Below are 25,285 nucleotides of genomic sequence, written 5' to 3'. Positions count from 1 at the left end.
TATAGTATAGATATGTATAATACGTATCAATGATAATGACATATATGTGTGTATAACGCACATATGTATATACGCATATATCTCTATTTTCATATATACAAAGACACTGTGGAAGGACACTGAAAACATGTTCACGCTTTCATAATTATTCACAGTTGCATAATTATTCAGTTTAATAATCATACGTATTCAAATAATTGCACCTGTCACCTGAGTGTTCCGTGGTTTTATAGCATGAGAATTTGGTCGGTGGCACACACAAAGTGAGAAGGCTTTTCACTGCATACTGTTTATTTTGAAACCGTTTTAAACCACGTGCTGACTACTGCCAAAACTCGTAAAGCATCTAAAGGAAGTAGTCCTCCGGCCTCTCCCAGCCCTCTCTAGGCCGCGTGGTCCTCGCTGGTCCCCCCAGCGGAACCGGCCAGAAGCGGCCTGCGTTTTCTGCGCGGCGCTTTCTGCACCGGCCGTCCCACAGGGCGCATGCGCAGACCGCTGGTAGCGCCTGCCTGGCGGGTTTGCGCTGCAAGAGCGAGGTGCAGAGGTTCCGTCAGGCGAGGGTGTCCGTCTGCGAGGTGAGCGCGCGGCGGCCAGGGCCCGAACGCGAGGGAGGGGCCCTGGGGGTGAGGGCCCGGCTCGCGGGCAAGGAGGCACGGGCGTCCTTTCAGGGACGCCGGGGCAGACGCTCCTCTTCGCGGGGAAGTCGACGGAAAGGGAGGCGCGAAGTAGCGGCCCTGAGAGGAAGGGGTGCGGGAGGCCGCGCGGGCCAAGTCAACTCTGAGGAGGACGCGGCGGCCTCCCTGTTGCTCACGCCCCGGCTTCCTGTCAATGCTTCCCCAGCCGGAAGGCCTTCCACCCGCCCTCCTCCTCCCCCGTCGCACCTTCCTCCCCGTCCCAGGACCCCACAGCCCCTCCTTTTTTAGGGCCTCTTCGCTCTCACCCCCAAGAACGCGTTCCTTGGTCCCTGAGGACACTCCCCGTCCTCCTCTCGGACCCCTGCCCTCCCCTTCGAGGACCCCCACGGGCCTTCTCCTTCAGACACACCTGTTGGCCTCCTCAAGGACTCCCGCCCTAGAAAACCCTCCTTCCCCCTCGAGGACCCCTCCCTTCCCTTAATCCCCCCCCCCGTTTGGAGGGGCCCCCAGTTTACCCCTTCAGAGACCCCCTGCCTTCCCCTCAGAACAGCTTCCTTCCTCCATGAGGACCTCCACCCTCCCCTTCGACGATGCCCCTCAGCCCTCTTCTTCTAGGACCCCACTCTCGCTCTCCCCCACCAGAACCACCCTTCTTCGCCTTTGAAGACCCCCGTTCCTCTCCAGACCCCCTGGCCCCTCCCCCCAGCCTCCCCCACATTCAAACTCCCCTTTTTTCTTAGGACCCCTCCTCTCCCCTCAACACAGTGCCCTCAGCCTTGGCCCTGCCATTATCCCTCCCCTCTGTCCTGCTCCTGCCTCTCTCCGAGCTCCACCCCCTTTATGTCAGAGGCGCTCCTTCCTTCAGCTCCCCCTTTACCTCCTGTCCCACCTTCCTCTGTGTTTTCCCCCTGGCTCTGGCCCACCTCTCCTCTCCCAGCCCTTACCCTCCCTCAGCCTTCCTGTGGTCCCCCACTTCTGCCCTGGCCCTGGTCCCTCCTTCCTGCCCCTCTTGCCTCAGACCTCCTCCCTCCATCACACCTCTCCTCTCTATATCCTTTCGCTCAGTCCTGGCCCCCTTCCTCTCCTTAGTTCTGCCTCTCCTTTCTGCTCCTCTGCCTCAGTCCCACCCCTTCTCTCTGGGCGCCTACTCCCTGGACACCTCTCCTAGCCCAGACTGGTTCTTCCTCTTTACCTTGCCCCCCTCCTCCTCCTCTGGTCCAGCTCTGCATTCTGCCTGGCCTTGCTTTCCTCCTTTCCCCATTCCTCAGCACTTCTCTTTTGGTGGCTCCCTTCAGTCCCTGCTTCCTCCTCCCACAGCCTCAGCTCACCTGGAATCTCTTGGCCTCCACTCCCTTCTCCCAGCACTTATTCCCATTTCTCTGAACTTTCTTCCCTACTCTGAAATCAAGGAACCCACCACCACTCACGTTTTTTAGGGACTCTTTTGCTTTTTTCCCCCCAAGTGTTTAACATCAGCTGCTTTTATGCCTACTTTTCCCTCTCTGGGCGAGGAGAAGGGATTGTGACTCTTTGCTCTAGCTTGGGACCTGGCTAGCCTAGAGAAGCAGGTTGCCAGGATTTCACAGTCATTTCTGCTACTCCTTTGTCAGAATCTTATGCTGCAGCCTGTAGAGATGGAAATTCAGTGGGGGGTATCGTACATCCAAAAAAAGGAAGTAATAGCAAATTTTAAATTGATGGTAGGCGGATAAGTATTAAGAAAAAATCACAGTCTTCTCATACATTATCCCAGTCTAACTTCTAGCTAAAGAGTTAAAATGTTTAAATAAAAAATAAGAAAATAAATTTGCATTTTTAAGTGATCTCTGCCTTTTTGTTACAGGCTTGTTTGATTTCTTTATATTTTTTGCATAGGGATGCAGTCCTTTGTAGGATGAATGTATTGTAATGATCTTTCCTCATTTGTATTAACTCATTTTTAAAAGCATCTTCTTAGGTGGTTCATGAATTTGTTCAGTTCGTTGTGGTTTGGAGTTCAAGTCTCTTCCCTTCAGTGCCATTTCTGAGATTTTTCTAGCCCGTGTCTGTGCATCTTCTAGACCTGACGCTGTGACTGAGGCAAGAGCCGGTCTGTAGATATGCAAATCTGTGTGAATATTCATTTAGGCATTTGTGTGAAATGAGCTAACTTCCTTTGATTCGCATAACCTCTACTGTCCAGTTAAACTCTGCAAGCCATTTGTGAGTCTCTCTGTGTAGTTTCTGCAGATCCTAAGGTTTCTGACTCTCTTCTTCATCTGATAAAACTCAGCCCACCATCTTCCACAACAGTGTGCTTTGAAGCAGCCTGCCTTTTAGAGTATCTCCATCCTTTGAAGGGTCAAGCTGTAAAAATGCTCCATGTGAAAGAAGTTTTGGATATCTCGAGGAATACCCAGCTCGTTCATCTACGTGATCAAGAAGAAAATCGAGAAACCACCCCCATAAGAAACCCAGAGGCTCCAAGAGTTTCTCATCAAAACTTTAGGTCTTTTCAGCCCCTGTCGGTTACAGGACCTCACCAAGCTGTGAGCCAATTTCAGGAGCTCTGCTGGCGATGGCTGCAGCCAAAGAGCCGCACCACGGAGCAGATGATGGAGCAGCTGGTGCTGGAGCAGTTTCTGAACACGTTGCCAGGGGAGGTTCAGACATGAGCGAGGTCAAAGCAGCCCAAGAGCAGCAAGGAAGCAGGTGACCTGGTGGCAGAATTGATCCAAGCATGTGAGGAGGAAGGTGAGAGAGGGACTTTTTGAACTTTTGTTGTATGCCTGGCATGTAAGAGGGAGCTAAATAAAAACTTGTTCAATGAATGAATGAATGAATTTTGTAATCTCCAGTCTAATCTGCCTAATCCTATGTGAAATGAAAGAAACTTGAGATTTGGCTTTTGCTTTTCATGCTATTTTCGGAGAGTATGCCTTCTCTCTGCTCTGTTCCCCACCCTTCCACTTTTCATTTTGAGCCTAAACCTTAGTGTCAACACAAAACAATACACAGTCAAAAAAAAAAAAAAAAAGAGGGCATGCAGTGTGGGAGATAGGAGGCCCGAAATTTCAATTCTGTCAAAATTTGACTGGTGTCTTAGAAACTCAAAGTTACTCGATTGGAACTAAGGGCATCTCACTGGTGATAGAAGAAAGCCATTCACTCCCGATAGCCCTTTGGATGATATTGATACTAAAACCAAAGCTTTGTTTGTGTGTGTGTATATATATATATACATATATACTTATATATGTGTGTGTATATATATATATATATATATATATATATATATATATATGTATATATAGACAAGGAGAGAAAGGCAAGGGAACAAGATGGGGATGTGGACCAGTGGGATGGGTTGATTACATTGAAAAATATAAAGAATTAAATTTGAAATAAACATGAGGGTCATGTATGGCTGAATGGTGATGTATCAAGGATTATGATTAGTCCAGTTTTGTGCACCTGCATTCATTAAAAGAATTTGGAAGAGGCTAAGAAAATTTGGAAATCCCAGCAGTGGCCACAGAACTGGAAGAGGTCAGTCTTTGTTCCAATCCCAAAGAAAGGCAATGCCAAAGAATGCTCAAACTAAGGCACAGTTGCACTCATCTCACATGCTAGTAAAGTAATGCTCAAGATTCTCCAAGCCAGGCTTCAGCAATACGTGAACCGTGAACTTCCAGATGTTCAAGTTGGTTTTAGAAAAAGCAGAGGAACCAGAGATCAAATTGCCAATATCCGCTGGATCATCAAAAAAGCAAGAGATTTCCATAAAAACCTCTATTTCTGCTTTATTGACTATGCCAAAGCTTTTGACTGTGTGGATCACAATAAAATGTGGAAAATTCTGAAAGAAATGGGAATACCAGACCATCTGACCTGTTTCTTGAGAAACCTGTATGCAGGTCAGGAAGCAACAGTTAGAACTGGACATGGAACTACAGACTGGTTTCCAAATAGGAAAAGGAGTACGTCAAGGCTGTATATTGTCACCCTGCTTATTTAACTTATATACAGAGTACATCATGAGAAACGCTGGGCTGGAAGAAACACAAGCTGGAATCAAGATTTCCGGGAGAAATATCAATAACCTCAGATATGCAGATGACACCACCCTTATGGCAGAAAGTGAAGAAGAATAAAGAGCCTCTTGATGAAGGTGAAAGGGGAGTGTGAAAAAGTTGGCTTAAAGCTCAACGTTCAGAAAAGCAGGATCATGGCATCTGGTCCCATCACTTCATGGGAAATAGATGGGGAAACAGTGGAAGCAGTGTCAGACTTTATTTTTTGGGCTCCGAAATCACTGCTGATGGTGACTGCAGCCATGAAATTAAAAGATGCTTACTCCTTGGAAGGAAGGTTATGGCCAACCTAGATAGCATATTTAAAAGCAGAGACATGACTTTGCCAACAAAAGTCCATCTAGTCAAGGCTATGGTTTTTCCAATGGTCATGTATGGATGTGAGAGTTGGACGGTGAAGAAAGCTGAGCGCCGAAGAATTGATGCTTTTGAACTGTGGTGTTGGAGAAGACTCCTGAGAGTCCCTTGGACTGCAAGGAGATCCAATCAATCCATCCTAAAAGAGATCAATCCTGGGTGTTCACTGGAAGGTCTGATGTTGAAGCTGAAACTCCAATACTTTGGCCACCACATGCGAAGGGTTGACTCATTGGAAAAGACCCTAATGTTGGGTAGGATTGGGGGCGGGAGGAGAAGGGGACGACAAAGGATGAGATGATTGGATGGCATCACCGACTCGACGGACATGGGTTTGGGTGGACTCCGGGAGTTGGTGATGGACAGAGAGGCCTGTTGTGCTGCGGTTCATGGGGTTGCAAAGAGCCGGACACGACTGAGCGACTGAACTGAATAGTAAACATGTTGGACACTTAAAATGTACTACATTGTAAATATTCTATAATAGTGTTTTACCTCTCTTAGTAGTTCTTGAGATAGGTATTACCCTCCTTCCACAGATGAGAAGACAGAGGCACAGGGAGATTGAATAACTTACCTGTGAACGTGTTCGTCGTTCAGTCGTGTCTGACTTTTTGACCCCATGGACTGTAGCCTGCCAGGCTCCTTGCCAGTGGAATTCTCCATGCAAAAAGACCGGAGTGGTTGTCATTTCTTTCTCCAAGGGATTACGTCTGAGCCACCAGGGAAGCCCAACTTGCCTGTGGTCCACAATTATTAAAATTAGTAATTGGCAGTAAGGATTCAGACCTCCGTCGCTGGCTCCAGAGTCTGTCATCTTATTAATCGTGGCTGTTAATACTGCCTCCATCGGACATAGGGCATATGGTCCCACAGAATTTTTAAACTTGGTCAAAGACACAGCCTTTGATGGAGCTGAAATTCAAGAGAGGGGAAAGAGCTTGCTAGGGTATGAGAAGAAACTATAGAATAGTGAAAGGTACTCTTGGAAAGAGACCACAAACAAGGAAGGACTTCAGGTTTCCTGAGGGAAGGTGGTGGTTGTCTTCTAGATCCCTGAGTGAAAAAGATGTAGTAATAAGAGTTGTCGTCTTTTTTTTTTTTTTTTTTTACTACCTGCTTTGTGCCCCACACACAGCAGGTGTTTAACCCTTATAGGTGCCTGTAGAATTAGAGAGATCTTTGTAATTTTCATGTTACAACTGAGAAACTGATGTTCTCTGGTGACTAAATAGATGGTGAAGCTAGGACCATTGATACAAATGTAGAGGGAAGGTTTACTTTATTTGGAAGGCACTGAAAATCCATGGAAGCATTTAGAGGTGGGAGGTAACCAAACCTCTTTTCTGGAATTGCCACAGTGAGCTGAGAAATGATTTTTTTGGTTTTTCTCTTGTCATAGGAAGTGCTGCTTCTGCCCATGGCAGGTGAGGGGTTGGCAGGCTACTCTCTGTGTCTGTGGGTGCTGCCAGACTGGACTCAACTCTGTGGTTATTCCTTCTCCCTTCTAGGTTTCTCTGCTCAGAACTGTGTCCTTGCAGAAGAGAGAAACACAAAACACCACCAAAAGAAGGACACAATGATGTCTGACAGGAAGCCATTTGTTAGATCTCAGGTGAGTCAGGTTTTCTTCTGACTTAGTTCTGCAGTGTGAGGAGCTCCCCTTTCTGATTTCTAGACCTCCTCTATCTAATTAAACATCCTCATTTCCTTAAAGTCTTTATGTAAACTTTACCTAACTGAGCCTTTCTTTCCCAGGCTTCTGTATCAGAATTTTCTTCTGACTCTTTGTATTTGATTTCCTGCTTTTTCTCACACTTATTGCCACCACCACATACCACATCTTTAATATTTTCTCTCTTTTCCTGTCTATTGAATTAATTTTTCATTGTTTATTGTTCCATTATCTCCCCACTTTTGACTTAGTCAAAGCAACCCTCATGTGATTTGTACTACTATTATGCTCCTTTTTATAGATGAAATAACTGTTGTGAATTTTTAAAAATTTGCTCCTTAATGTTCTTGTTAAATCATGTTTTGAAACCTAGAAGAAGCTAATGTGTTGCACTTGCTTTAGAAAAAAATTCATGGGTGAGGGGAAGGCGTTTGACAGTTAGGAAAAGAAAGTGTTTACAAATGCTCCTTGAGGAAGAGCTAAGGGGAAGAGGGGTGAGAAACATTGTTCCAGGTGATCTGTTCCTGAGAATAGCCCTCTTTCCCTACAGTGTCTGTGTCTAGGATCTCAAGTGAAGATGCCCTCAGAGATGACTGAGGTAATAAAAGAGAATTTGTAAGTGGGTGGATTGTGACAACATGGGGGGCATCTGCCCCATCTAAGGGGCAGCTATGTTTCAGCATCAGCTGATGGCGCCATGTGAGAATGTGGACCCTGATGCCTAGATCTTCTGATTTTTTAAAGTGAAGTCAAAAAATCCAGCTAATAATATGAATTATACTAATATTTTGGTGTTGGCAACTAACAAATTTTGAAGAAAGAATAAAGAACACATGTGAGCCAAATAAACCCCTTTATAAAAGCTGGGCAGTCAGTACATGCTCTCTAGTTCGTTGATCTGCATAATGTTTCCATGAAAACACAAAAGACGTATATTACTAAAATGGGTATCATGGTCTTCAGTAGTCTTCCAATACCTGCTTCTTACATTCACCTTTCTGTTACCAAGAATGTTGCATGTAATTGTAATTACTTAGTTTGTATTACTGGATTATTCTGAGGTTTGATTATGTGTGTGTTAGTCGCCCAGTGATCACGGCATCTGTTGCCATCACGTCATGGCAAATAGATGGGGAAAGAGTGGAAACCGTGGCTGACTTTATTTTTGGGGGCTCCCCAATCACTGCAGGTGGTGATTGCAGCCATGAAATTAAAAGACACTTACTCCTTGGAAGGAAGGTTATGACCAACCTAGACAGCGCATTGAAAAGCAGAGATGTTCCTTTGTCAACAAAGGTCCATCTAGTCAAGGCTATGGTTTTTCCAGGAGTCATGTATGATTGTGAGAGTTGATTGTAAAGAAAGCCAAGTGCCAAAGAATGGATGTTTTTGAACTGTGGTGTTGGAGAAGACTCGTGAGAGTCCCTTGGACTGCAGGGAGATCCTTCCAGTCCATCCTAAAGGAGATCAGTCCTGGGTGTTCACTGGGAGGACTGGTGTTGAGGCTGAAACCCCAGTCCTTTGGCCACCTGATGTAAAGAGGTGATGCACTGGAAAAGAACCTGTTTCTGGGAAAGATTGAGGGCAGGAGGAGAAGGGGATGACAGAGGATGAGATGGTTGGGTGGCACCACCAACTCCATGGACATGAGTTTGGGTAAACTCCGGGAGCTGGTGATGGACAGGGAGCCCTGGCGTGCTGCAGTTCATGGGGTCGTAAAGAGTCGGACACGACTGAGTGACTGATCTGAACTCCACTGAACTGAGTTGCTCAGTTGTGTCTGACTCATTGCAACCGCAGGGACTGTAGCCTGACAGTCTCCTATGTCCATGGAATTCTCTAGGTGAGTATACTAGAGTGGGTTGCCATTCCTTTTTCCATGGGATCTTCATGACTGAGGGATTGAACCTGGGTCTCCTGCATTGCAGGCAGATTCTTTACCATCTGAGCCACCAGGGGAGCCCCAATATCATCATACATTTATCTCTTCTACCATAAATGAGTGTTTGGGTCTTGCCTAGATTTTGGAGGTTATAAGACAGTACACATGAGCAGATACACCTAGGAAGAGGTATATTTCTGGACCCAAAAGTGGTTTACCAATTTACATTTCCCTGGTGGCTCAGACGATGAAGCATCTGCCTGCAACGCGGGAGACCTGGGTTCAATCCTTGGATCGAGAAGATCCCCTGGAGAAGGAAATGGCGACCCACTCCAGTACTCTTGTCTGGCAAATTCCATGGATGGGGGAGCCTGGTAGGCTGCAGTCCACGGGATCGCAAAGAGTCACACACAACTGAGCTCACACACAACTGAGCAACTTCACTTTTAGCATCTTTAAAGAGGTCTCAAAAGCCCACATTCTAAGATTTTCGTTGATGGCTCAGTCAGTAAACAATCTGCCTGCAGTGCAGGAGACGGAGGTTCAATCCTTGGTCAGAAAGATCCCCTGGAAAACAAATGGGAACCTGCTGTGTAGTATTCCTGCCTTGGAAATCCCATGGACAAAAGAGCTTGGCCACAGTGGATGGGTCTCAAAATTTTGAGTCAGGCACGACGGAGCAACTACACCACCACCACCACCAAGAGTCCCCCTTCTCGACAGTATTTGGTATTGTCCAACGTCTTAATTTTTGTCAGCTGAATGAGTATAAAGTCATACTTTGTCATTTTGAAATGCATTTTCTTATTATAAGATTGGCCATCTCTGCATATTTATGAGCTGTTTGTGTTTTGTGGATGAGTCACTGAGGCTTAACCTATCCACACTCACAGAGCTTGTAAGAGAGAACCAGAACGTAAACCCAACTGTCTCTTTTTCCTGGGATTGGGGTATACTGCTCAGCTTTTATTTGCATTTTTCTCTCTTTATTAAGGAACTTAAAAGGATCTTTCTCCTCCCACACAGATCTCTAGAAATTCGCAGCAGGAGCTGGCTTTGAAATATTCCCACTTCTCTCAAACTTCAAGACAAAAGAAAGATATGCTTATTTTTTCTCATTCTTTTCTATGTTTTAAATTATGAAACTATGATAACACATTTACAGGAGGCTTGGAGAGTTCAGAACAAAGTTACATATAGTTCCACTATGTGGTGGTTGGTGGTTTAGTCGCTAAGTCATGTTGAGTTCTTGTGACTGCATGGACTGTAGCCTGCAAGGTTCCTCTGTCCATGGGATTCTCCAGGCAAGTATACTGTAGTGGGTTGCCATTTCCTTCTCCAGGGGTCTTCCCGACCCAGGAATCAAACCCAAGTCCCCTGCATTGTAGCGAGATTCTTTACCAGCTGAGATATGAGGGAGCTATGGGGGAAGTTCTACTATAAATTACAATTATGTTTTAGTAGATAAATTACAATTTTCAGGTGGACTTTCAATATCAAACTCAAAAAATTAATGGAATGAATAAAGGTAGAAGTCTATAGTAGATCTGAAAAGCAGTATGAACCAATTGAACATAACTTCAGATTTATATAGTTTTCACACAACAAGAGAGGCCAAATTGTGTTCAAGTTCCCATGGACTATAAACTAGGAGACCCTGGAACATATCCTGGGACATAAAGTGCAAAAGTTTCATGGCCTGAAGGTATTGAAATCATATACAGTCTGTTCTCGTATCACTGTGGAATTATGTTAGAAGTTAATACCAAAAGATGTTGGAAAATAAGCCACATATTTTCAAGTGCAGTGTGACGTTTCCCAAGAGAGATCTTTGACTTAGCCATCGAAAGCCTCTATAAAGTTAGAAGACTGAAAGAAACAAGAGGGTGATTGCAGAGAAGAAAACATTTTAATGAGAAAGACTTAAAGGAAAGAAAGCCTAGTAGGTCCCTGAAACCTTTGGATTAGAGTCTTTCTGCTTGTCTGAATGTGTGCTTCATGGTCAGTCCCCTCTTATCAGATACCTTTCCCCCTCTTTGGGATAATTCCGGATTTCAATCATTTAGGAGTATATCTGGTATTTCAGGAATTGGTGACTTTCGAGGATGTGACTCTGGACTTCAGTCCAGAGGAATTACCCTACCTCAGTGCTTCTCAGAGGAAGCTCTACCGGGAGGTGATGCTGGAAAATTACAGGAACCTGGTCTCCCTCGGTAAGCTGTGATGACCAAAATTGTTTCCAGACACTGGCATATGTCCCTAGTGGCAGAATCTTTGGAAACAGGCTTTATTTTTCTTGTGTGTAAATTTGCACTTGCCTGTTATCTCAGAGCCTTTAGAAACAAGGCTGGGAGTTCCTGAGGGTACAGGACAGAATCCCCAAGTTATAAGTCTCCTTCTTCAACAGGGTACCAGTTCCCTAAACCTGACATTATCTCACAGCTGGAAGAGGAGTCACACGCTAGGGAGGAAGACGGGAGCGCAGTGACATGTCCCGGTGAGAACGGGATCCTGGAGAGAAAACCCTGCTCAGTGAGCAGGGGCTGGGAGCTGGTCCTCAGAGCCCACTCAGCTTAGGGAGAGGGCCGGTAGGTGCTTTCACCTTAGGGGCTCGTGTGGCCACGCCACATCATGCTCACTCAGTACTTCTTTTGTCTCCTCTCTGAAGCTCATCTCTTCCTCTCCTGCTCAGCTCCAGGGAGGCCAGTTTTCCTATCCTCTAATGTTCAAGCCCCTGCATTCATTTGTGCCTTTCCCCTGACAGCTAGAAATCAGAGGTCTTTCCTCTGTCACTGAGACAAGCGAAAACCTTGGTGTGATACCACTGCTCTTTCCAGCCCTCAGGGAGTTGACTTTATAAAGCACACATCAGGTCCTTACCACTCCCAAAAGAAAATCCAGACTTCTAGCAAAACATTTAAATCCATCCCAGTCTGGCCCAAAAGTCACATCCAGCTTCATCTCTCATAGATATTCCTAGTAGAACCCTATATCGCTGCTCCCCAGGACTGTGTAGTTTCATAGTCAGTGTCTGCTCAGAATAAGATTGCCGCCCATTTGACTGCTTGCTGAGCCCTAATGCCTTCCCCTGCCTGATCTTTTTCTGTTCCCAAATGAAATTCCCCAAACTCTCCTTTTGTACATTTATAGCCTGATTAGAGTCTCTATACAGACTTATGAACATCCAGGTGGATAACGCTTTGCTCAGAATCAGCATTTAGTAAATGTTGAATTGAATGGGTAAAACGAGAGATTGGGAGCCAAGAAAAGAGTTGAAATTCTCTTGCTTTGTTCTGAGTGAGAAGGTGTTGACCAGGGTACTCCAGTGTTTCCCCAATAGTCCTACAGAATTATAATAGGGGTTCTTTACCAGAAAAAAAAAAAGTGTTGCCTAACAAGATCAGTTCGAGAAATGCTACGTCTTACATCTCCCCTCTTTGAGATCTGAGATGCTGGTTAAGGGATCTGAAGAGGCCTACAAGAGTGAAAGCTGACTTGCATCGTACGGTATCTCCCGGATTGACCTGACAATAGAATCCCTTTATGGCCACAGTTATATTAGTTCCTCCACACCGGAGTGATGTACCAAGCATGGTCTGGAAGTTTCAGCCAAACCCCAGTCCCCCCTCTTTCTCTGGTTTCCTTCTCATTCTCTTGTCGGTGCCTCTGGCATCTTTGTCAATGTTCAGTCCTCCTAGATGGTCTTTTCTATCAAGCATGGTCTGGAACTTGCAGCCAAAACCCAGTCCCCCCTCTTTCTCTGTCCATAAGTGCATGGATTTATCTCTGGGATTGCTATTCTGTTCCATGGATCTATGTGTCTCTCTCTGTGCCAGTCCCATACTGTCTTGATGACTGTTGCTTTGTAGTATAGCCTGAAGTCAGGCAGGTTGATTCCTCCTATTCCATTCTTCTTTCTCAAGATTGGCTCTTCGAGGATTTTTGTATTTCCATCCAAATTGTGAAATTATTTGTTCTACTTGTCTGAAAAATACCGCTGGTAGCTTGATAGGAATTGCATTGAATCTATAGCTTCCTTAGGGTAATGTGCTCGTTTTCACTATATTGATTGTTCTGATCCATGATCACGGTATATTTGTCCATCTATTTGTGTGTTTGATTTCTTTCATCAGTGCTTTATAGTTTTCTATATGTAGGTCTTTTGTCTCTTTAGGTAGATTGAGTTTTGTTTTTTGTTTTTGTTTTTTATTTTATTTTATTTATTTATTTTTTAAATTTATCTATTTTAGTTGGGGGCTAATTACTTTACAATATTGTAGTAGTTTTTGCCATACATTGACATGAATCAGCCATGGGTTTCCATGTGTTCCCCATCCTGATCCCCCCTCCCACCTCCCTCCCCATCCCATCCCTCTGGGTCATCCCGTTGCCCCAGTCCTGAGCATTTGTCTCATGCATCAAACATGGAATGGTGTTCTGTTTCACATATGATAATATACATGTTTCAATGCTATTCTCTCAGAACGTCCCACCCTCACCTTCTCCCTGGTTTAACAGGGAGTCCTTGGAGATCATAAATGGACTACTTTCATAAATTCAATCTTTCAAGATTTTGAAATATCACCCATTGATGATGATTTGAGAGTATTGCATAAAATAGTGGAAAAGCGCAGGCACCTGGGAATCATGTTTCATATGGGTCTATCTTAGCTCCACCTAGCTGTGTGACATAGGTGCACAACCTCACCTCTGTGCTTTATAGCCCTCATCTGTAAAATAAGGATAATAATGATTCCTATCTCATTAGACTATTGTGAACATTTTTCAAACAATCCATTAAAACACAGAAGTGAGTAATACATAATAAATACTTGATTAATAGTAGTTATTATTACTGTTAATACTAAACAGGTAGATTGAGGTTTTTAAAGGCGTAAGCCACACTTCTTGCATGGCTCTGCAATAAAACATACTCTGCTTTAAACTCTAGTGTTTCGATATTGCTTGGCCCAAGGTTGTTGGGTACAGGGGTATTAGGTTACAGTAACACCTTATCTCTCAAGTCTATGGAGGTTAACAGACTCTCTTCAGAGAATGATTTCAAAACCACATACACTCATAAAAGTATGAGCAGTTTTTTCTTCTGTGTAAAGCAAGTTAACAGACACTGAGAGCTCTCCCAGTTACCAGGTGAATTTAGGACAAAGTGTGACAAAGGTTGTCATCAGGTCTTACTTGAGGACTACTTATTATTTTGGAAACTTTGTCATGAACTGATTTGCTAGGATATATAGACAAAGTATATCTTTTATCTTTTCCATCGTTTAGTAGTTTGCTTCTCATGTGTGTCACATTATGGTTTAATATGTGCATACATTTTCATATTATAAAATATAGGGAATTCCATTCTTGATTTGGAAAGTTTGTGGTGAGATATTCACAAGTGAAATGCAGAAAATTCCGTATTTCATTCAGGAAATCTACATGCGTGTATTCAGATGTGAAATACCGAGTTCCATGCTTCACGTAGAACACTTTTGCCCTCATGTCAAAATGTGATACAGACATGGAATTCTCTCTGTAGAGAGAGATTTATACAGAGATGCTAAGGCCAGCATCCCGCCAAGGGCCACGGCTCTCCATTGGCAGAGGAATTGAAGTCTGCCCATTTATTGTACAGAGGCCCTTTCAAAGTGATTCTGTTCTCCAGTTTCTGGAGCGCATTATACAGAGTGAAGTAAGCCAGAAAGAAAAACACCAATACAGTATACTAATGCATATATATGGAATTTGAAAGATGGTAATGATAACCCTATATGCGAGACAGAATAAGAGACACAGATGCATAGAACAGTCTTATGGACTCTGAGGGAGAAGGTGAGGTTGCTATTCTGGGAGAATAGCATTGAAACATGTATATTATCATATGTGAAACAGAACACCATTCCAGGTTCAACGCATGAGACAAATGCTCGGGGCTGGGGCAATGGAATGACCCAGAGGGATGGGATGGGGAGGGAGGTGGGAGGGGGGTTCAGGATGGGGAACACATGAAAACCCATGGCTGATTCATGTCAATGTATGGCAAAAACTACTACAATACTGTAAAGTAATTAGCCCCCAACTAAAATAAATAAATTTATTAAAAAAAAAAAGAACCAGAAAAAAAGAAAAGCTTTAGAATAAAGTTCAGGGATATTTAAAGGACCCATTATTTACAAATGCTTCCCAGTTTTAAAGATTTCATAATTTTATTAGGAGGATGGTTGCAACTCAAATCTGCTATGTTAATAGGAATGTTTAGAGATGAGAATTTAGTTTTAGATGTAAAAATGCTTCATGGCCTAACTTCATTTTATGCATTTAGTCTGCTCTGGCAATTGTTGAAGAACTTGGTGTAAGGATTTCTTTGTTAATATCCTTATCTCCTCTTAGAAAATGGAAGACAAATAATTTCTTATTGTGAGCGAGACTGAGATTATGTACCCAACTGGTTAAAACATTAAATCGTGCACTGTCTATTCAAGCAAGTGCAGCTGCCTCTGCCACATATAGTCTCTTTCTGAAGAGCTATGGTTAAAATTCAAGTGCTGAGTGCAGCTTGTCCCCTCCATCTGAGACTTCCATGAAAAAAACAAAAAGATTTTCCTAACCAGGCCTCCACAGAAACATGAACAGCCATGAAGGAGGCAAGGAAATCTATCTATTAAATCTATGAATGTATCAGAAAGCAGGAGCAGTGAATAACTTACATTTTCTACTGCAGAAGCATCAAACAAATACATCTTTAAAGTGTAGACTTCTCAAGAAAGTGAAATTTAGAAAAATCTGGCATTATTCAACAAGGGAAGCTCTTTTTATTACTTAGAAAAATTATTTTTTATAAACACAAAACACTGATTTGAACTATGGAGAATCTGGGTGGAACACATACTCAAATTACCTCTGCCACTCTGGTGTTACTTCTGTGTGTTGCCCTTCTGTGGACATGGATTAACTAAGATCTTCACTTGGCTGAGTCCTGCATTGTTTAGTCTGAGGACTTTGTTTTTAAAAAATGAATACTATTTTTATAGCTTTTTCTTGTAAGTCTAAAATTGTTAAAAATAAAGTTAAAAAATACCGAATTTTAAAATATATGGAGAAAGTACTACTTCTTGTATGCTTTTAGGTTTAAAAATTCAAAAATGATTTCAAATACTTCAAAACTCTTCCATCTAAAGTATAAAACAAAGGCATTTATAAAATTTTAAATATATTGGCCAGTTCTTAGAAGTTATGGAATGAAAGTCTATTTCATTTAACAGTAATTTGAATCTCAAAGACAAAATCATTTACTTAAAAATCTGGGTTGTCATGTAATGATGACATACATTTCATGGGAACTGTAATGGTTAGTTCTTAGAAATAAAACTTACACGGAGTGAACGTTCTCTTGCAAACAAGTAAGAATCACCAGCTAATATGTGCTTTATACATGTTTAAATCTGACCTGATGACAAATCATTAGGTACTAATACCTTTACCTGTTACTTCCATCACCCTAGCTTCTTCCATGAGCACAGAACATAAATTGTAAGGGAAATAAAATACCTCAGGAGTTTATCTCTAAATATTTACTTTCTAGGTAGTCTGCAGTATATCATGTCTCTCCTTATAAAAATGAATACAGTTAGGAATTAAGAACATAAGCTATACCTCAAAAAATTAACAAAAAACTGTATCACATTTAAAATTATCCAGCTTAGCCATTGACTACTTTTTTTTTTTCCTATTCAACTATATCCTGAGTAGAAAATGCATGGTGTTACCCACATGACCTTGGATAATGCCAGATGGTTCTGCAAAATTATTGTGTATTTAGTAAGTGTGTTTTAGAGTAAAACTGAAAGCCAAGATGATTATTTCATAGATTGTCCATTTAACAACATAATTGACCCTAAGTGTTCAACCATACTGAACTGCCTAGTTCCAGTGAACAGAAACACCCTCAGCGTCCAGGGCAATCCTTTAAAACATGAATGAATTGTTTCTCAGGAAAGCCAAGAGACCCAGTGAAACACTGTATGTACGGTGACTGAAGGAGCCACATTTCATCAACACTCTTCTGTGTCCTGTGTTTTATTTACAGCTAACAGTTCAGCTAGTGAATACACAGAATACTGTCCAAATATTACTCAGCTTCATTCACTATCGGTGGTAAAGTGATCTACAGAAAACAAAGACCACGTCTCTTTTCTATAGAGAGAAACAGAATCTCTCTCCCATTCTTGTTTTCTTATACATCTCTCCACAGAATCATACTCTATAATCATAATCTATTATTAAGAACAGCAGCCTAGCAAGGTCAACTTCGTTAAAATAAAGTTTAAAAACTTACGAGTCACTGGGGAAAAAAAAAAGTAAAAGTGGTTCTGTTCTCATCCAGCCTCCAGGTGAGAACACACCCCAGCCTACCCCATCAGCCCAGGCCTGTGGGACTGGGAAGGGCGAGAGGATCAACCCAAGACACCCTTTTAAGGAGTGATGTTTCAAACTGGCATACGCTGGATGTAGCAGGTGCTTATGCTACAGTGCCATCAGTCTCCCAAACCTTACAGAAAAGGGCAAGCTGTGCTCATGTGCCTGGTCATGTTGAGGATAGAATGGTTCTGCACTTGAGAGAGACAGAAAACCCTTTGTAGCTGGGTGTCCTAGGGGCTGTGCATAGCCCCTCTTCTGTGCCTGGGGATCTGGCCCACTCTTATTTCTCTGCTCCTTCGCATCCTCCCTGACTGCCCCCAGGTGCTTTTTTCCTGCCTCTCCTTTCTGCTGAGGGATCCACGTTTACACTTACAAGCCTGTTTACACTTCCAGCTTGCTCTGTCGCTGAGATCCCTGGGCTTTTTTCCATGGCGTCAGTGCTTCTGCTGCCCTGTGATCTTTATACCTTACACAAGCTCTTTCACGTTTTCAGTGTCCATTCTTCCATCCCCCAGCCAGACCAGTTCAGACAGCTCACACACACATTTGTGTCAGCGCATATGTGTGTGCATGCACACCCCCCCCCACACACAAACAGTCCTGAAAAGAAACTTCACACATGCACAACTATTTGTTTACTTGTCCAGTATAATGGACTTTGGTAAGCACCCCTCTTTTTTTGGCCCGGTTATTTTTTTTTTTCCACTCACTAGTTGATCAACTCAGCCTCCTCTTCTACTTCTATGATACATCCTAGAAGGTGAATGGGATTTGCTCATGAGGGGGACTGACATGCAAAGAGGTTGGCAGGGTTGGAAGTCCTCACTGTGGACGGTTGAGTGACGTGTGCCTGTGTTCTCTACTCCCATCGCATCGGACTAGTTCACAGCACCAATCACGTTGGCAAGATAATATTCCCTGGGCTTTCCTTCCAGAAACAACAAAGAAATAGCAAGGGGCTTTGAACTTGAAATTGATCATGCACCCCCTTTCCCCGGGCTATAGAAGGTCACTGAGGACAAGAATTCTTTAACAACTTCCTATTCGCAAAAGGCAAGCCCCAACTCCTACTGCCTGGGTGATGCTTCACTTAAAATCATGAAGAAATACTGCATGGGTAATGTCAGTTTAATGATCAAAGCAAGAAGTGGTAAAAGTCAATGTCCTTCATTTCTGCAGCAGCGTTTATAGAACACTTAACAAGTCAACCCCAAATCTTTTCTGACAGATGAAAAATTTTCTGACAGATGCATTCCTGCAACATCTTTGCCCTTTGTGATCCTAATTAATATTCTCACTTCAACGAGTGATAATCTTGCCCCACGGGCATTTCTGTAAGTGTGTGGGTATTGTTGTTTCCAAACGTGGGTCACTGTTAAGTATTCCTGCGATAAAGCATTTCTTGCTGTTCACAAATATCGCGTAACTCTTTTAAAAAGTCACTATTCAAGGTGTTGGAAGCATTTGATCCAGGAATGAAAGAAAGGGTCGAATTCACACACAGTCTAACAAAGACACACAAATTTAAAACAAAAAAGGGAATACAAGCAACACAATTCATGTATGTTGAATAGGGCCATGCAAGAACTGACACAGCTACGGCAGCAGAGCTGTGCATAATGGCACAGGCATGGGTGCCACATCAAAGAAGACAGGAGGCATAGGCAGACCCACAGGAAGAAACATCAGCTCACCTTCATGGGCAAACACAACGGAGACACCCAATCTTCATTCTAAACAGAGGAAAACATGAACACATCTAGGGAACAGGAAACAAATGCAGCTCAGGGTGATTGAGCCAGAATGCTCTTGAAATCATCAGTAATCCGCCAAGTCTCCCACGCATTGATATTCAGTGGAAGAAAACCTTACACAACACGTCCAAGTGCGCAGTCAAATCTAATAGCACCTAGACCTTAGGGCCCAAGTGAAAGCCCGAAAGACACTGGGACACAAGTCATGGCAAGTTTCCAGAGAATGACCATCAAGTCAACCACACACAGTTCAGTTTCACTAACCGATCCATGACTATCTCTGCAGTCTTCACTCCAGGACAGGTTAGAGCTAAAGCCATCCCTGGTACTGAAGCACTGGTACTGAAGGCAGGAAGTATTAGGCATTTGGGGACCCTGTCCTTAACTTGTCTTGTCTTTAAGTTCTTTGCAATGCCTAACTAAAACTTCTGAATGTGGATAAATACCACGCAGCCCCTAGAATGAGGCCAGTCTAAGGTCCCCCAAACCATGCACCAATATGCCATCCCACACCCACTGCAGTTATTACAGCATAATTTCTCCATTGCTTTGTTTTGAACTGGCGCTGAGAAAGACAGGTACCAGCCTGCCAGAGCCCCAAGGGTTCTTTGAAGTTTACAGAATAAGAAAGTAAGAAGACATGTTTCCAGTGTTTGCTGGGCTGCTTGTACAGAAAGCACCCAGAGAAGGCCAAGCCTTGCCTTCTGGAACTGTAGATGCTCCTCTGCAGAAGGGGCAAAGCGAGGGTGCAGATATTCAAATGCAAAAGTTGGCCCTGAGCAGGAGATCTCGTTCAGTGCACCTTGAAGGGGACATCCATAAACCCATGAACATTGACGTTCATCCTTTACCCTTTGCCCTCAAAAGAGATGCTGCTGTAGGGAGACAAGCTGTGGAGTGAGAACTCCATGTGGGACAGATCCATCACCCTCAGGCATGCCCACGTTGGAGCCATTGTATCTGGGGCAAGAGGACAACAAGGGAGGACAAACGCTGAACTCTCCCTACTCCCTTTGTGCCAGTCTGTCCTTTGCCCGATCCAGAGGTGGACGTGATTCCGGAAAGCAGCCATCTACTTGGAAAGGGCCACCCTAAGTGCTGACCAGTCCCTCGGTGAGCTCCGTATGCCCCAGGTGTTCCCATTGGCCCTTGGCCCACAGAGTAGCGACAAAGCCCCAGAAGAAGGTCCCTTGTGGTTGAAAACAGTCTGTGCTGAGACATTCAGCAAGGAAGGGACACTATTACCAGAGGGTTCATGAGAAAACGGTTATTTGTACACCTAGGCCTGATAGAGAGCCTTGGGCACAGAGCTTAAGCCTTCCTGGGAAAAGGGATATTAACCACCGAGCCATCATGGGACACAGAGCGCATGGCTGGGTAGGCTGGACCTTGCCTGTTTACCATCCCCACTCCCCTGACTTCTGCCCCTGCAGACTTTGTACCTAAACTGAGTTCCTGGAAAAAAAGAACAGAGTTCACATGAGCTCAAACAGATACGATGGGATCTGTTTTTGTTTGTCTCTCTGTTTCCTGGCAATTGATCTTTTCCCCTGGTCACTTTTGCCAGAAACTAATATCCTTACTGCCTTCCCACCCCCTCACTTTCTCCCTAGGCCACAGCCCCTCTATATACCTTACGCCCCCATCCCCTAAGATGTTACCTGGAACCCTAGCTCTGGGAAGCTGACTTTGAGCAAAGCTGAACTGTGCAGTCATACACACAAGGAGGCTATGTGGTTCATAGTGAGCTGAATGTTAAGGCTTTTTCCTTGTCCTGTACTCTTCAAGTATCTGATGATATCCAACAGGGACAATACCTGGGGCACCACCTTCCAACAAAATTGCGTCCCACTATTTTGATCTCTGGCCCTTGTTCACCAGACCCTTTCCATGAACATCCACATCTCCCTTGAAAAATTGACAGACCCACAGTTAATGGCCCCTCCTCTTCCTCCCCAACCCCCACCCCACAGGAAGTACTGTGTCCCCTGACACAACCCAACATATGACTTAACCCCCTCTACAACTCTCCATGGTCTGGTAATTCCCATGCGGTAAACTGAGAATCCTACGCGGAGCTGAAGTATTTATCCTGAGGACCTGTCCAAACAATGCACAGACACATACAGTTGATGCTTTTTATTTATCCTTCGGAATTATTTCAGGTTTACTTGTGTCTCCCTCTCGATCCGTTTCACCACCAGACCGCTCTGCATTACTTTCCTGTCCGAGAGAACTAGCTGGCCATTGATCTTCATGTGAAGCACCTTCATAGGTTTCCTATTTTAGGTAAAGGGGGGCACTCCTTCATAAGTTTCTCAAGATCGGGGGGGTCCTTTCAAAACAGACACAGACACAGATATGTAAACCTATCCTCTCTGAACTACACTAAAGACAGCTTTAATCTTTCAAGTCAATTCCCAGGAGGGAGAGTCTGTGAACTTTTACATTTCCTCTCTAGGCACATACTAAAAACCACGTACCCCAGTCTTCACCGTAGAACTATTTACAAGAGCTAGGACATGGAAGCAACCTATATGTCCATCGGCAGATGAAGGGATAAGGAAGTTGGGGTACATATACACAATGGGATGTTACTCAGCCCTAAAAAAGAATACATCAAACTCAATTCTTATGAGTTGGAATGAACATGGAGCCTATTATACAGAGTGAAGTTAAGTCAGAAAGAGAAAAAACAAATACTGCATGTTAACACAAATATACGGAGTTTAGGACCGTGTAGGTGGTACTGAACATCCAACATGCAGGACAGCAAATAAGACACAGACATATAAAGAACAGACTTTGGGCTCAGTGGTAGAACGTGAGGCTGGGTTAATTTGAGAAAATAGCCCTGAAACCTTTACATTACCTTAGGCAAAATAGATGACCAGCACAAATTTGATGCATGAAGCAAGGCAAACAAAGTCATGTTGTGGGACAACCCAGAAAGACGGGTAGGGGAGGGCGGTGGGTGGTGGGTTCAGCATTTGGGGGGGACACGTGTATACACGTGTATACGGGTGATTCGTGTTGGCCAATGTATGGCGAAAACCGCCGTGGTTTTGTAAAGTAATCATCCTCCAGTTGAAATAAGTAAGTTAAAAGACTATTCTCCAGAATCCTGCACAGTGGTCAGTATTCTCAGAATGAGGGTGGCAGGTGAAAAAGATGCAGAAGAAAATAAAAACAAGTGTGATGATCAAAATGGAATCAAATGATGGTCAGTGGGGAACAGCCTAGCAGAAAGGAGACTCACAGACCTTTGTGGAAAGGGGACTTCAATAGTAGGTGGCCCCCAACTTAAGAGAAGCCTGAGGGTACACTTGTTGGCCATGGAATGGCAGTTCAGAGATGTGCAGCTGAGTCAGATATAAATTGGAGTGAGTTTGCCCTGACCAGGCCACTTCATCTACCTCAAGCTTCTCTACTTAGAACCCATTTTTCACTACAGTTCTCTACTCCTGCTGTCTCTTGCTGATTCCCTCATTCCCTGGTGGTACTCTGCATTCCACGGAGTCTCACTTTCTCCACAAGTGAAATAAATGACCCAAGTTTCTGGAAAACAGTTAATGCCAGTGCCCAGCCCCTGGGCTCCTCACCTCTCGTCCTCCCAGTACCTCTCGTGGGGGAGCCTTCCTCCTCATATAGTACCACACGGGATTGGGCCACAGATCCTTTATGATGATCTGCCAGGGCAATGAGCAAGGTCAGCACAGGGCTGGCCAGACCCTGAGCCCTCCCGTGCACCGCCAAGAACTCCAACATACATCACCAATTCTGGCCCAGTGGCCACGTGGGACCCTACCTCAGCAATCCGGTCAGATCCTGTGAAATTGTGGTCAAAGAACCAGTTGAAGAAGTTAACGCTGCTGTTGTGGTGCCTGCGGCTGTATGCCTTACGTTCAAATCCCTGGTTCCAGTGAATTGGGGTGGAATGAGATGCGCGGTATCCTGCAGGAAAAGGGAGTATGGGAGAAAGACCTAAGTCATTTTCCAATTCAACCTACACTTTTCTGCCCCCCACCCCATCCAAGGAGCTGCCTCTTACCGGTGACATTAATGAGATATTCCTTAACAATCACTTCATTCTGGAAATACCTATTCTTCCGGAAGAACAATGTGATCTTGCAGTGATGAGTGGGATGCCTGAGTTCCTCCACCTGCCAGGACAAAGTGTGGGGAGTGGGGTAGGGGTGGGTGGGTGTGAAACCTCTTTACAGAAGAGCTGTCCTTTCCTGTTTTCAGGGGTAAATCATGTCCTCTCCCCTCCCCAGTCACCATTCCTCCACAATTATCAGTGTCCCCTGCCTGACCTTCAAGTTGGTCATGAAGTGAAGCATGTCTTCATCTTGGTCAGCCATCATAGCTGACATCTGGGGATGGTTCATAAACTGCTGTAGGTCAAGGAGCCTCCAGATGCTAGAGGAAAAAAGTGCTGGAAGGACAAATCTAGCCTAAAGAGTAGAATGGCACTGCCTGACTTCAACTTGCTACGAGTTAACTCGTCACATTTCTGTTGACGCAGACTGTATGAAGGCATGACAAGCCCCAAGGCTGTGCCTATGAACGCACTACCATAAGAGGGTCTGTTCCTAACAGGAAAGGCCCTAAGCTCCATCTCAGCCTCCTAAAAGTTAGCTTACTTCTGGAAAACAAGCACTCCGAGGTACAAGCAGCATGAGCATTTGCACATCCCAACCTCATCCCCAAATTCACTCAGCTTTTCAGAGAAGACCTGGATCCCAGACAAGCCTTTTCTCTGAGGAGTCCCTGGTGCTAATGACAATTCTGATTGGGACCTCTGCAAGTAAAGCCCAAGTAGCAATTTGTGCTAACCAGAACAGCAAGGACAGCCCACCTAATATCAGGAACAGATACATAGAACGGTAACCAATATCCACGATCTGTAAACCGCTTCTGCAATAGCCCAGGTTAAAAAAAAAAAAATCCACAAGCACCACACCAAGGATACAACTTTGACCCAGAAGCCACAAATTCCCTGGATGATGGCACTTCTGTGCTCTAGATGCAGCTTCCGCCTCTGGCAGTTCTTGTGTTTCAGGCGAGCGTGGGCCCTTTGGGCTTGCTTATTCACGGGTTCCAGCTCGGCTTGCAGGGCCTTGAGCGCCTCCAGTGCGGGCCGGTCACTCGGGGCTCCGGGGCTTATATATTCCTGGCCCTGCTTCTCCGAGGACACCTGCTCTTGCTCCTCGTAGGCCACCAGCTCCACCTCCTCCATGACGTCTAACGCCAGCAGCTGGAACTCCTGCCCGATTCCCGCCACCTCGCCCTCCTCCAGGGCCGCACCTTCCTCCGCCGCCTCCACCCAGAAGAGTGCGGCCTCCTCGCCTGCGGCCTGCATCGCCTCTGCCGCCCCCACCGGGCTGGTAGGCCCCAGGGTCCCTCCCTCCTGAAGACCCGGACTCACAACTAAGACCCCGGATCCCGGGGTGCTGCCGCCTTCCTCTGGCCCCGTCTCACTCTCCATGGTGTTCTGGCCGTAGCCCAGAGCCGCGAAGAAGCTGCACGTGAGGGCACAGCGGGCGGCCGGCACAGCCCGCCCACCGGCCGCAGTCTACGTGGCACAACCAACTGGCTACTTGCCCACAGCCAATGAGCAGGGAAAGGGAGACAGTCATGCGCAGAGCCGTGTGCCACCACGCACGCACAATATGGCGGCGGGAAGGGGCTGAACTCTACCCCCTGACCTCTAGACCTCATCACAGAACCAATCAAATGGAGTCGAAAGGGCTTGGCTCACGGGACACGCCCCTTGGAATTCTGGGCACTCTCTCAGCACGTGACCCAGGGGCCCAACTTGGCTCAGCGCACAGTGCGCCGGTCCAGGCAAGCCGTTTGCCTGACCAACAGTGCACATGTGCCAGCCCAGCGACTGGGCGAGCCAGGCCAGCTGGAGGCGAAGGCAAGGAACTTGAACCTGACGCCGCAACCATCCTCAAGCTTGAAATTGCCTCTGGGGCGGCGGGCGACTCCGTGTGCTCAGGGATCCACACAGGTGAGACGGGGTTCCTGGGTACCTCAGGGACACAGGTGCTCACCTTAGATCTGAACTGCAAGCCACGGGCAGGGTGTGGGAGGCGGGCTTACCGCTGACCTCACCGAAGTTCACCGCCTGCAGAGTCCATCCCTAAACTTGTGCCTTAGGCTTGAGCAGTGTCAGGAATGCAGTCATCCTCTCCTCAGAGGATGAAGCAGCGCACTTTCCTCAGCTCGCTGTTCGGGCCCCACAATGCAGCCCCAAGCCAAACCACCCTGGAGCCCCTGGCTTGCGGTCTGTCAGCTCTTGGCCTTTCCCCCGGCCCACGGCTTAGAGCAGGCACCCCGGTGGCTAAGGATGTGCTCCTGCGGATGCACTTCCCAGAGCAGCAGAGCTCCTCCTGGAAGTGTTTCAAGGGGACCAAAGTGCTCCTCCTGACCATTGCTTACTCCCTTCCTCTCGGCTGCATAGCTAACATGGGCAC

At 45.2% G+C, this 25,285-nt stretch overlaps 1 protein-coding gene and 1 pseudogene across 2 annotated transcripts; one reads left to right on the top strand and one right to left on the bottom strand.

Moving 5' to 3' along the window:
* The first annotated feature begins 2,989 nt into the window (after nucleotides 1-2,989).
* LOC145537689 (zinc finger imprinted 2-like) overlaps nucleotides 2,990-25,285 on the top strand; it is a 55,583-nt pseudogene continuing 33,287 nt past the window's right edge.
* Nucleotides 20,925-24,470, bottom strand: LOC145537766 (testis-specific Y-encoded protein 3-like). Of its 2 annotated transcripts, none has more exons than XM_081568580.1 (6): nucleotides 23,776-24,470; nucleotides 23,117-23,194; nucleotides 22,852-22,963; nucleotides 22,609-22,754; nucleotides 22,403-22,489; nucleotides 20,925-21,135 (listed from the first exon to the last, which is right to left on the bottom strand). In XM_081568580.1, the coding sequence occupies exons 1-6, from the start codon at nucleotides 24,289-24,291 to the stop codon at nucleotides 21,070-21,072; spliced, it is 1,005 nt and encodes a 334-aa protein (XP_081424706.1). In that variant the 5' UTR covers nucleotides 24,292-24,470; the 3' UTR covers nucleotides 20,925-21,069. The 2 variants fall into 2 exon arrangements, with proteins under 2 accessions (XP_081424706.1, XP_081424705.1); XM_081568579.1 differs by having other exon boundaries at nucleotides 20,925-21,080.

This window comes from Giraffa tippelskirchi, chromosome Y (genome assembly GCF_054371585.1).
Source record: "Giraffa tippelskirchi isolate mGirTip1 chromosome Y, T2T-mGirTip1v1.2.pri, whole genome shotgun sequence".
Classification (NCBI taxonomy): Eukaryota; Metazoa; Chordata; class Mammalia; order Artiodactyla; family Giraffidae; genus Giraffa; species Giraffa tippelskirchi.
Note: the sequence above shows the minus strand (reverse complement) of the source record. Positions and strands in the feature narration are given on the sequence as shown.

Bases quoted from the DNA above. Each gene is read 5' to 3' on its own strand.
- LOC145537766 (XM_081568579.1), bottom strand. From the start codon at position 24,291: ATGGAGAGTGAGACGGGGCCAGAGGAAGGCGGCAGCACCCCGGGATCC. The intron at 23,195-23,775 runs GTATCCTTGGTG...GACCTACAGCAG, and splicing joins GTGGCTTCTGGGTCAAAGTT to TTTATGAACCATCCCCAGAT. The intron at 22,755-22,851 runs GTAAGAGGCAGC...CTTTTCCTGCAG, and splicing joins ATATCTCATTAATGTCACCG to GATACCGCGCATCTCATTCC.